We start from the raw sequence: 11908 nt of genomic DNA on the forward strand, positions 1-11908 counted from the left end.
ATGCCTGCTGCCAGTCCTGGGGCGTCTTCTGTACTTCAGGGAGAGCAAAGAGATCAGGTCCATGTTGATTAAACAGCTGCTCATAACACTCTTTAACAACATTCATCCCTAACACACCTTCAACTTGCAGCTTGAGGGTTCTGCTCAGTATCTTAGCTGTTCCTAGCACTGCGCTTTTCTGGACTGAGAGGTCTGAGGTCTTTCCAGGTATCTGTTGTAGCCACTCCTCCAACTTGGAGGTTACTGCCCTGAGTGCTCCAATTACCACAGGCACCACTGTCACCTTCACTTTCCAGGCTTTCTCCAGTTCTTCTCTGAGTCCCTTGTATTTCTCCAGTTTCTTCTTCCTGATGTTCCCATCGCTTGGCACTGCCACATCCACCACAACTGCTTTCCTCTGTTCTTTATTCACCACTACAATGTCTGGTTGGTTCACCATTACCATCCTATCAGTCTGGATCTGGAAGTCCCACAGGATCTTTGCCCTCTCATTCTCTACCACCTTCGTAGGTGTTTCCCATTTTGACCTTGGGGTTTCCAGTCCATATTCTGCACACATGTTCCTGTTTATGATTCCAGCCACTTGATTGTGGCGCTCCATGTATGCTTTCCCTGCCAGCATCTTACACCCTGCAGTTATGTGCTGGATTGTTTCAGGGGCCTCTTTGCACAGCCTACACCTTGGGTCTTATCTGGTGTGGTATCTGAGCCTCTATCCCTCTGGTGCTCAGGGCTTGTTCCTGAGCTGCCAGGATGAGCGCTTCAGTGCTGTCCTCTAGGCCAGCCCTTTCTAGCCATTGGTAGGACTTCTTGATATCAGCCACTTCAGTTATGGTCCGGCACAGTTTATGGATTATTTTCACTTAATAGTGGTAGAATAAAGTTAAAATGTTCTGTTAACCAGTTAAATACTTGTTTTTCACACATTTTTTTTTACCTGGGGAATGGAAGATGACTGAACATCCCAGCTTTTATACATTTCTGCCATGAGATACAGACTTAACCTTTACTTTACTAAAGTTGGGTCATCTCACTACATAAGCATGTGGGTCATGAGAGGATCTGCTAACAACTCCTGCTTATGATGAACTGTGTTCACATTTGCTCAGTCTCAGAGTAGAGCAGCTACTGATAAATGAGTGAGCTGAATTCATGTTTCCTAACCTAAAAAAAGGTGTCTGTGCCACTGTGAGAAGAAAAGGGGAATAAACACTACATTTTGTTCAATTATTTTATTGTCTTGCTGAAACAGAAGTTACTGCAGGGTTCCTCAAATTAAGAACAAATGCATTAAGTAAACGAAGCCAAGTGATGCATGAGGCTGAGGACAAACTCATCATTTATCCATCTGATGAGGTGTCTGTGTTTTTTTACTCCTCCCAGCCCGTCACAGACCAAAACCCTGTGCAAACGGTACACCTGACAGCAGCAACGGACTCTGGGAGGGCCCTGTAGCCAGGAACCTTACAGCCCACAGGAGCTTTGCTAAACCACCATTTATTGCAATTTAGAATTCAACATAACCCCAAGGTTTTGTCTCAATCATGTGTGCAAACAGCTGGACAAAAACAAGTAATACATGTTAGAAAAAGTCTTTATTACAAGTAAGTCATCCAAACCAAAAGGTGCCACAGTCAGATTCAAAGAAACAGAGAAACCTGCGTCAACATCCTTAGCAGTTGTAATGATTAGATGGAAACCTTTGGGAGAGGAGAAAAGACAGCTGTAAAGTAAAAGTTTATAAATACAATTGAGTCTCGGCCTTCTGTGACCAAAGCCAACGGAAAGCAGTGAAAATCAAAAGCAGTAACTTGCATGTGCAGGTGCTGAGAGGGGTTGGGCACTGCGACATGCTGCTCCCTCAAGCAGACAGGCAGGGAAGCAGCAGCACACCAGCATTTTCTCTTATGTGAACTGATCTTCCTTACGGTGGGGTGCATGACAAAGTAGTCATGCTTCCCTGAAAATGGGTCACCTGGCCAGATCTCCTGCTGCTTCTATGCGTTCCTTCAACCTAAACCTGAGGAGTAGCGAGTACAAACAAAGGCGCTCTCCTCAAAGAAGCTCCCCGGCCAGCAGAGGCTGGAGAGAGAAGCTGAGGTTTCGTAGGTGCATTAAAAGGATGAAGGATGTCATCCTGCGTGAATTCCTCTCCCTAACCTGGTCTCCACAAGTCCTGGCTTCAGAGAGGAGAGAGTGATGCATAGTGCAGAGATGGACTCAGCGCTCTGTCAGGCAGGCGGGGAGAGGGGGCACACAGGAGCCGGGAGGGCGCTTTGCTTCCTAACTCCATCCAAAGGAACGGACGGGTTTAGCTCGGCCTGCACTGCACCTGTCCTTCTGAACTGTCTTCATCGTCCGAGCCGTCCGGTCCCACCCCGCGCAGGCCCGTTATGCGGTAGCCCATGTTAAGCAGCATAACCTCCAGAGGGTCGGCGTTCATGCGCCGCTGGTTGGCCTGCGCGGCTCCCTCCATGTCCTCCACCACACGCCCGTTCTCACTGTCAGTCTGCAAGGGGACAAAACAGAGAGGTCACAGCTGAACCCTGAATTTAAGGGGGGGTCGTTTCTGGTTGACAAAAGTGGACACAAAGTCACCTCTGGTCTTGGGGTCCATAACCGAACCACGGGGTCAATACCGCTGGTGGCCAGGAAGCAGTAGCTGGGGTGCGGCTGTAAGCAGTTGACTATGGACTCATCCCCCTGCAGGATCCTCACCAGATTAGTCGTTTCCTTCTCCCAGATGAAGAAGGAGCCATCGTCTGAGCCGCTGACAATGTACTGGCCTTTGCTGGAGAGACATGGAAACACTCTACTGAGAATGCCAACGCCTGTACATGGAAACCTGAGACCGCAGTCATTCCACTAAACGCGTGCTTGCTTCACAGCTCTTTTCCAGGTAAAAGGAAAGCTGACTCAGACGCTCTCATTCCATCTACATTTCTGCGGCCTCCCTGCTGCGCATGTTTGACTTGTTTTCCTGCTGCAGTGATGCTAATGACAGTCATTGTCAGGGCTGCTGCAGAGGAGAATGAAGGGCTTTGACTGAGTGGGGGTACTGGAGCAGGGAAACAGGTTAAACGGGCGTGGCAGGAAAGCCCGACAGACAAAACTGTTGCTTGGTTTTTCTACCCCGACACAGAGCAACTTTTAATGTTATGACATAAAAATATGAATCCACAAAACTTCACAGAAATGTGAGCAAAGTGGGCCTCATGAACAGTGTATTTTAGATGTGAGAAATGTGTGCATTTATTTTAGGAATAAAAATAAATCCAGTCTTGATGATTGGTGAAAACAGTGTAAATGAATTACATTTAAATGCAAACCAAAGAAAGTGTCTGACACCAGAACCAGGGAGGTATTCCAGAAAGCAGGTTATGCTAGTTACCACGGTAAGTTTGAGGCTAAGGAAGCGGATTACCTCAGCTTTCGGTTCCAGAAATGGAGGTACGTTTCAGGATATGTCAAGTTGCCATAGTAACTCATGCTCTGAACATAACCTGGTCTGGAGCAGGTTTAGTTGAAGGTTAGTTTAAAGGTAAGGCGCGTCCATTTGAAGATGATTTAGTGGATGAAGAAGCTCAGATAATACTTTTTCCACCATGAGAGGGCGATAAGACCACATATGGATGTTGGAAAAATAAACTTTTTTACTTTGATCTAACTTAATTATTTGCTTCAGTTACGATAAATCAATATTTTTGGTTAAGTGATCTTAAAAATAACCCGTAGTTATCAGACAGTTATTTTACTTTCATTCAAATTAATTCAATTAAGTAGGTGTAACTTTGGTGCAGCTGTTAGGAGCAAGGAATTGTGGGATACCATTCCCTTTGCCTGTCTGGACGGATTTGGGTTTAAGTGTGGGTTTTTGACCAAATGTGTTTAGCTGTTTTACTGTGTTTTGCCCAGTTATTTTGTCCTACTATGCTTAAGTCTCTGCACCATGAATGGGGGGGAAAGGATGATAAGATTATTTAGCACCCCTACTGCGAAGTGGTGTAATGTTTAAGTCAGAGAAATGGTAAATGACACGTTTCATCCTATAAATTCTTATTGTTTCTTTCATTTTATTGTTATAAAAATGAGTATATGTGCAGGCTGAAACTTAGACATATGAGAGTTCAAGAATTATAATTAATTTAGATGGAAAAACATTTAATTGAATTGGAGTAAAATGACATTTAGTTAGATAAATATGTAAATTTGAGTTGAATAAACAATAATTGAGTTAGACGTAAGAAAATAGGTTGAATAAATTGAACTCAATTACTTGTTACCAATTGAATTAATTAATTTGGATAAGTTATATGTACATGCGTCACAATGAAAATAACAAACAGAAACTCAAGAACAACCACAAAGAAAAGCTGAAGACGCTGTGGAGCCTCTTCAGCTTTGACCGTCCGTTGTAGTGCAGTCCCCCTCTGGTCGGTAGTTTGCAGGTTCAATTCCCCCTCATGTGTCGAAGAGAAATCAATGAGTTTGCTGGCTTTTCCCAAATAAAAATGCAATATGGGCATATTCAGCAACGACACAGTCGGCTGGAACTGTCTTTTGTTTACATTGTAACAAGGAGGAATCTCAGATGACATTCTGCCCCGCAGCTCGTGACTGCCCTCTAGTGATGCTGGCACGGCCCGTCACTGACCTTCCAAAGAAGTTGGCCTCTTTGATGTCGGTGGTGGTGTTACAGTGGCCACAGTATCTGTGCTTGTAATCCAAGCTACGCTCCCTCAACACCAGCTCATCCTCGGGAATGGACTCTTTCCGGTTGTAGGAGTGAAATCGAATGTTTGCCTTTTTCTCTTCTGCGGACAAAAACACTAAACACTTAGCAAATTGCCTGGAAACGCATGTTTTTTTTCCTACTCCTGATTTACAATCATTTGAATAAAGAAATACTCAGAAATGTGATTTTAAGCTGAAGTTTCTGTATTTATATGTTCTCCATCATCAGAAAACTGTTGAAAACACTGAAAAATACCCCACAGTTTTTTATCAGAGTGGATCTTGAAGCCTTTTCCCACCTGATTCTGATTTGGTGTAAAGCGCAGCCCGGATGTCTTTGTCTAAGGAGTCGCAGGCACTGCTGTGGGCTTGCTCCGGAAATTTTCCTTTGAAATCATCCAGACACTCCAGCGCCTCAGCCACATACTTCAGCTCAAACAAGCACCTTGCCAGTCGAAAATGTGCTTTCAGGTGGTCGGGGTTTATTGCGAGAGCCCTTATGCAATCTCTAAGGGCATCGTAATGGTCTCCGTCCCTGGAAAAAACAGATGCACGCAAACATCAGAATGTAATTTGATTCATTTAATTTAATTGTATTTAATCTTTAAAAGTAGCTCGGTCCCCCTACCACTTGCGCTTCATATAGGCAGCAGCCCGATTCCCATAAAGCATTGCGTTGTGGTTGGCTTTATGAATGCCTAAACTGTACAACTGGATGGCGTGCGTCCACTGCTGCCGGGCAAATGCGTCGTTCGCCTGTTGCTTTATCTTCTCCAAGTGAGGTGGGAGCTCAGTGGAACTTAAAAAGTAGCAAATATTTTCTTTAATCACGGCAAAATCTATACATAACAAAATTAAAAACATATTTGAAAGACACAGGGATACCTCTGTTGCATTTTGCTTCCGGCAAAGCAGATGTGGCTGGAAGGGAAATGAATTCCATTGAAGACACTGTTAGCGGTCTTTCCATTCGGCATATCTTCTACAAAAAAAAAAGAAAATAATAAAATTTCATGATCAAAATACTGCATTTAGACACAAACTTTTGTCCAATGCTACAAAGCATTCCCTCTTAAAGTCCCACCCAGATCATCCGTTGATCTATTGTAAAACTGTTCCCAGTGGTCTTTTAATTATGGTTATGTCGTCTTTAGCCTGTGTCGTTTTCTAGCACTTAGTTTCTGCAGAGCGGAAGGAGTTCATTAGAGATTCACCTCAGAGTTGTGACTGCAGCAACAGTCACAACTCCTCGTTGCTGAGAGCTCCAAGCAGGGAGCTTGTGGCCCACCCAACGTATTTTCTACATCACAAATAAGATCTTTTTCAAACTGAATTTGTATGTCTGCTCCTAATTAACAACAATTTCCATTAAAAAATATTCAAAATGCTTTTTTATACTTAATTTTCTTTATCTATGTCCCCCATAATCAGAAGAAAAAAATCACAAGAACATGTTAAAAACACCAAAAATGCCATTTTCATCAGAGTGGGTCTTTAATGTTATGAATAAGTGTACCTGGTAATGACTGGTATTTCTTTGGAAGCAGGAAGGTATACGGGCTCTGCTTAAAGGTCAGGTCGAACAAATAGACCTGAAAGTAAAAAAAAAATCCCCAGAATGCATCAGGGACGCAAACAAGGTAAAAAAAAAAAATCTTTCAACGTTGTGCTGTTTGCTCTGAGACGCAGCACCTGTTCTCCGCCCATGTTGACGAGCAGCTCTGTGCCGTCTGGACTGAAGGTAACGTAAGTGGCCACCAGGACCCTCAGCCGGTTATTGTAGTCCAACAGCTTCACCGGCAGGTGTCCTGAAGCATTCACACAGCAGACGGGAGCAGTAAAGCCTTTTCTTCAACCACTTCATTTTCCAATTAGCACACAGCAGCGCACCTCGTCCTCAACAGATTTTTTTCAACAGAGCAGCTCGATTGCAACACACCTGCTACATAGTACTGCCCTGCACCATCTGGGATGGGCTTCTGCCGATCACAGAAGGAGTGCACAGCTGCTGATGTGCTCTGACTCAAAGATTTCCTGTTGAAGAATGAAAAAACAAACAAAAAAATCAACCCAGAGGTGAGGCGAAGCTGGGAGGAATTAGAGGAAGTGCTTCATGCTGATGTGAACTATAACCTGTAGTTGTGAATCATCCGGATGTCATAGAGACGAACGAAAGGCCCGTTTGCTCCCACAGCCAGGTAGTTGTTGTCCCGCGGGTTGACCGCCAGACACTTGGCCTCAACCAGCTGACCACAAAACTCTGTGAGGTCAATGAGCACCTCGGAGTGTTTACTATTCTCCCGCAGGTCATACTGTCTGTAGTGAAAGAGAGGGCATTTCAAATGACAAGCTTTGTCAAAAGCAGGGCTTGCGCGTTTCCTCTGCGGCTGTTACCTGATGATGCCGTCTTCCGCGGCGCTCCAGAAGGTGTTGGGCCACATGGGCGCCGTGGCAATACGTTTGACTCTGTTGGTGTGGTCGGAAAACATATGGATGGTCTCCTTCACGGTCACATCGTGCACATGGACCTTTGTGTCGGCCGCACCAGTTATCAATATCCTGTCTCCAGAATGAGGAAGGAACTGTGGGAACAGACAAAAATCAACAATCCTGACGTTGATGTACTTCCACCTGCAGCAAGAAGTTTCTCAGAGCTCAGAAGGAAAAACACAAAAGAAATGAGCATTTTTATTTGTTTAGCTGTTTTGTTTTAGGAGTTTACACTTTCAGGATTTAAGTATACAGGGAAAGCGAAAAGGTTTTTGCCAGTCACAAAAATAAAGAGTGCTTTCCAGAATGTTTTTAAGAATTTCAAATATAATGAATGCTGGTAAAATCTCAATAAAAGCACTTTTATGCAAAGCAAACAAATGAAAAAAAAGTGTCCACCAAATAGATCTCCACTGAGTTTTCAGCTGGTGTAATAGATGTAGAGTTGACAGAAGACTAGACAAAAAAATGTCTGGACAATTCTCCCACAGCCAGAAAGCAGCTCTTACTTTAAATAATTATCCTTAATAAAGTGTTAAAACCTGTTTACATCACCAATTAGCCACCAATTTACTCTTTTTCTGAGATATTATAAGAATCTCTTACATAAATAATAAATAATCTTTATTTATATGACACTTTACGGCAACACCAGGGTACCAGAGCACCTTACATTAAGAAAAGAGATTTTAAAAAAATGAGCAAATCAAGAACAAAGATAGAAAATAACAATATAAATTAAAAAGAGCGATAAAATACATGACTAGATTAAAAAAAAAGTATAAAACGAGTAAAAGAAAACAACATGACATCAACAACTATGAATTAAAGCCAAAGCCAATTAAAGCTAAAGCGAATTAATTAAAGCTAAAGCCAATTAAAGCCAATCCAAAAAGGGTTATTTATTAAATTATGTGCAGCTGAGGAAGAATATTATTGCATAACTGGGACTAAATGCAGACACCCCGGTGTTTCTGTCGTGGCGTGGACACATCAAGTAGGCCTTAAAACTCCTGAATGAACAATTTAAACATCTGTAAAAGGCCAAATCATCAAAGGCTTTAAACAAAAGCAGTAAAGGTCTCCAGTTTTTAGGTGTTACTCTATAAACTCTTACTTTAAAGCTTTCATGGCTTTCAGGTACCACGCAATAAAAAGAGCAACCCAACTGATCCTACACCATGATGTGGCATTAATGCCCCTTTAATACACATTAAAAAAAACAATCTTAAAGTTAGTGCTCTTTACCTTAACTGAAAATATATTTGCTGCATGACCTGTGTGCATAGTTGTAAGTTTCTTGTGTTTGAAGGGATCCCAGATGATGGCATGCTGGTCATCTGAACCTGAAGCTAGAAGACTTAACAAAACAAAACAAAGAATTTAAAAAAAATAAAGATCCAAGTGCTTTGTGACAATGAAATGATAGGGAGGTTCTTATACTTTTTTTTGGGGGGACTTACTCTCCTTTTTCGTTCCACTCCAAACAGTTTACGCAGCCGGTGTGGCCCTGTTGAGACGGGCGACAGGTTTTCAGGAAAACATAAGAGCCCACATAATTATGATGTCGTGTTTACCAATAACTGGAAGTTCATTGAACATTTTAAATCAAATCAAATAAAAGACCTGGAGCTCTGCCTCCAGTCCAAGTCTTTTAATGAAAGGATCGGTCACATGATGGAACCTTTGAAAACCTGACGCTCTCTTATCCTGAAGACATGAAAGAGAAAGAAAAAAATGTCTCAGCACTTTTTTGTGTGCATACATACATACATGCATACAACATCTCAGGATGGGGCTGTCATAGAATACTCACACTTATCTGCCTGTGCAGGATTTCCCTGGTTATGTTGATAGTCGTCATGGCCTCACCTCAAAACATAAACCACGTTCTGAGCTGGAGGGTTCCAGGTCTCAATGTTTAGATCGATTACATGTATTTTTGTTTGTGGTATCACTCAGCTGTTAGACAGAGAAAAGATGAAGACGCAGCCATTATTATTTAGTGGAAACACTACTGCTAAATGTGTACGCGTTCCTCCTTCAGAAGAACATCGTTGATCTATAGACTTTGGTCAGTCCAATCCTCTGATAGTGCCTCTCCAGTTATCCCAAACCCAGGCTGTGTTAGCTGACCGGCTACTGCTAGCAGTAGCAGTGTAGCTCTGTCTGCACGACAGAGCTACACTGCTAGCTAGAACATGACAGTCGATTAAAGGCGAAATCGTTATCAGCTTACCTGGATCTCGAGCCACCCCGTCTCCTGGGCCTTAAACAGATCCGTCGTTTGCCAGGTAGCTGCTAGCGTTTCTGGCAAACTCACTGGTGTTTTCCTTGCTAGCTAAGTTCGTCCAGGCAGCTGCAGCATTTTATTTATGATTCACAACACTTAACAGTTTCTTACTGCTGTCGCCGGTGAAGTGAAAATATCCCGTACGAGAAGGGCCCATTTAAAAGAGGCCGTAAAAACACTCCATGGGACTTTGTTGACAAGATTTAAGAGAACACCTTCTCTAACTTGAACACAACCCTCCTCCCAGATGAGATTATCGGTCAATTTTGTCTGAGCACTTCCTGTCAAAGTGCTTCAAAGTAAAAGCACCGCAATGACGCGTTTTTGGCATAAAAAAAGTGCTGCACAACAAAAGACTAATGCACAACTATGGAGTGATATTTATGCCACCACCTTGCTCACAAAACTTTCTAAGTTGCAAATGAAAATATTAAATATTTGCATATTATCATTTGTAACTCAGAAAGTTTTGTGTGCAAGGTGGTGGCATAAATATCACTCCATACAAGATGAGAGACAACGCGGGCGAAAAAATATGTTATTAAAGAAAAGAAAAAAAATTTGAAAGCAAAAAAAAAAATTGAAAGCAAATATTTAATATTTTCATTTTAAATTTAGAAAGTTTTGTGTGCAGCGTGGGGGAATAAGAATCACTCCATACATAACAGTCACCTAAATTCTTATTTTTCTTACTAACAATAATAATAACTAGATGTGCAATTCATTAAAGGAGTTACATCTGATTGCTGAAAGCAATGCTGTTTTTAATCATTTTAAAGCTGTTGCTGTTAAAGACTTTCTGTCCAACCTGCACGTCAAGTTTCATTCATGTAGGTCAATGACCTTTGGCGTTATAAAGGGAAACATATTGGAATGAATTGTAGCGCCACCTATGGGAGTATTGTTATAAAAGTTGTTGCACTAACCTGTCTTCAAATAAGGAAGCAGTCTTTAAAATTTGGTGAGGTTCTGTTGATTTGTGAAAGAGCTTCAGAGTTGCAAAGTTGCCAACACATGTTCTACAGATAGGGTATGAAGTTATAGAAAAATGTGTGGTACCATTGGATTTGCGGCAGAATTATTCAAAGATTGCTCAAAGTATTTGGCATAGGGAGGCAAAAAAGTGTTTTGCCAAAAATCGTAAATTGCGAAAAATCCAGTTAGGTAGAGATTGCTGATCCATATTTGCTAAATCTCTACCATCCAAAGAAACATTGGGGGATAAAAGCTTATTCCTACGTCTCATGCTCTGGCTTTTGTGCCACAACTGGTCACCTGGTGGCGCAATAGAGCCAGAATTGATGCAGCAAGGATAGATTGGTCTGAAGTACAATTCAATTTAATTTTATTTATAATGCCTAATATTACAACAATAGTTCTCTCAACTGGCTTCACATCAGTAATTTTATCCAAACATGAAATCAGTCAAAAAATAAAATAGGTAATTGCTAAACTAAACTAAACAGACTAAACTAAACTGGGCATCCTCATTCCTCAGTAAGGAAAAATTCCTTAAAAAAACTGATTCCGGGGAAAAAAAGGAGAAACCTCAGGGGTGTCCGCTTGAAGTAAGGATTGTCTCCCAGGACGGACAGGCGATGTACCAGAACTCTTAGAGAAAAATTAGCTGATCAAACTCTACAACTATATGCATGAATGAACTGGGGGCTTGAGACGATGATCAAGAATAGAGGAAAGGAGGAGTGAATGGGAATAGAGGACAGAACCCCAGTGCACCATACTTCCTCCAGCTTCAAACTTCTAGCAGCCCATTACCAACTAATTGTTATTGCTATTGAAACATGTTAACAGTAAGTTGCATGCACTATGACACATATAGCAGATGGTAATAATAATAACAATAATAGAAAATGTAATTTTGAAGTAATTGCTCACATACTGTACCATTAGGTGTAATACATTTTTAGATAAAGGATATAGGTAATCAAATTTGGGGGTCATTCATTTCCTTTGGCAAAAGAAAATCTCTAAAAAATCCTATTAAAACAACATAACACTGACTGTTGCCAAACGTTAAACGAAAGATCTCCCCAGTGATCTTTGCAAACTACCAGTGGTTAGATGTTGCTGCGACACCTGTAGGAATGTTTTCATAGTTCTTCTGATATTCATTGATCACTCTAAGATGAAGTCCTATTTCAAATTTTGTGAGGTTAGGTATAACTGTCTGAGATTTGGAGCATTGCAAAGTTAAGAATCCCACTCTCCACATGTTTTCTACAGAAACAATAAAGAATTGTGCAAAATGAATGGTTACATCAGATTCCACACGGACCAAATAACGTTATGTAAACGAAAGGGTAAAGTTTGGCGAAAGTATGTTCAATCGGGAGCCAATCACACGTTTTCCCAAAAATTCCATAACAACGG

At 41.6% G+C, this 11908-nt stretch overlaps 1 protein-coding gene across 2 annotated transcripts; it reads right to left on the minus strand.

The window, feature by feature from the left end:
• Positions 1-1576: 1576 nt before the first annotated feature.
• Positions 1577-9813, minus strand: wdtc1 (WD and tetratricopeptide repeats 1). 2 transcript variants are annotated; one of them, XM_078933436.1, is made up of 16 exons: positions 9464-9813; positions 9041-9186; positions 8851-8934; positions 8688-8734; positions 8473-8584; positions 7129-7316; positions 6868-7050; positions 6674-6768; positions 6427-6542; positions 6251-6326; positions 5620-5713; positions 5363-5533; positions 5034-5269; positions 4655-4814; positions 2599-2791; positions 1577-2509 (listed from the first exon to the last, which is right to left on the minus strand). In XM_078933436.1, the coding sequence occupies exons 2-16, from the start codon at positions 9086-9088 to the stop codon at positions 2312-2314; spliced, it is 2001 nt and encodes a 666-aa protein (XP_078789562.1). In that variant the 5' UTR covers positions 9089-9186; positions 9464-9813; the 3' UTR covers positions 1577-2311. The 2 variants fall into 2 exon arrangements, with proteins under 2 accessions (XP_078789562.1, XP_011483264.1); XM_011484962.4 differs by having other exon boundaries at positions 5620-5716.
• Between the last annotated feature and the right edge of the window lie 2095 nt (positions 9814-11908).

Source organism: Oryzias latipes, chromosome 16 (genome assembly GCF_053564925.1).
Source record: "Oryzias latipes strain Hd-rR chromosome 16, Olatipes_Hd-rR_3.1".
Taxonomy (NCBI): Eukaryota; Metazoa; Chordata; class Actinopteri; order Beloniformes; family Adrianichthyidae; genus Oryzias; species Oryzias latipes.

Coding starts and splice junctions, on each gene's coding strand:
- wdtc1 (XM_011484962.4), bottom strand. CDS start 9,088: ATGACGACTATCAACATAACCAGGGAAATCCTGCACAGGCAGATAAGT. Junction 8,585..8,687: donor GAGTGGAACGAAAAAGGAGA/GTAAGTCCCCCC, acceptor TGTTTTGTTAAG/TCTTCTAGCTTCAGGTTCAG. Junction 7,051..7,128: donor GCGGAAGACGGCATCATCAG/GTAACAGCCGCA, acceptor CTTTCACTACAG/ACAGTATGACCTGCGGGAGA.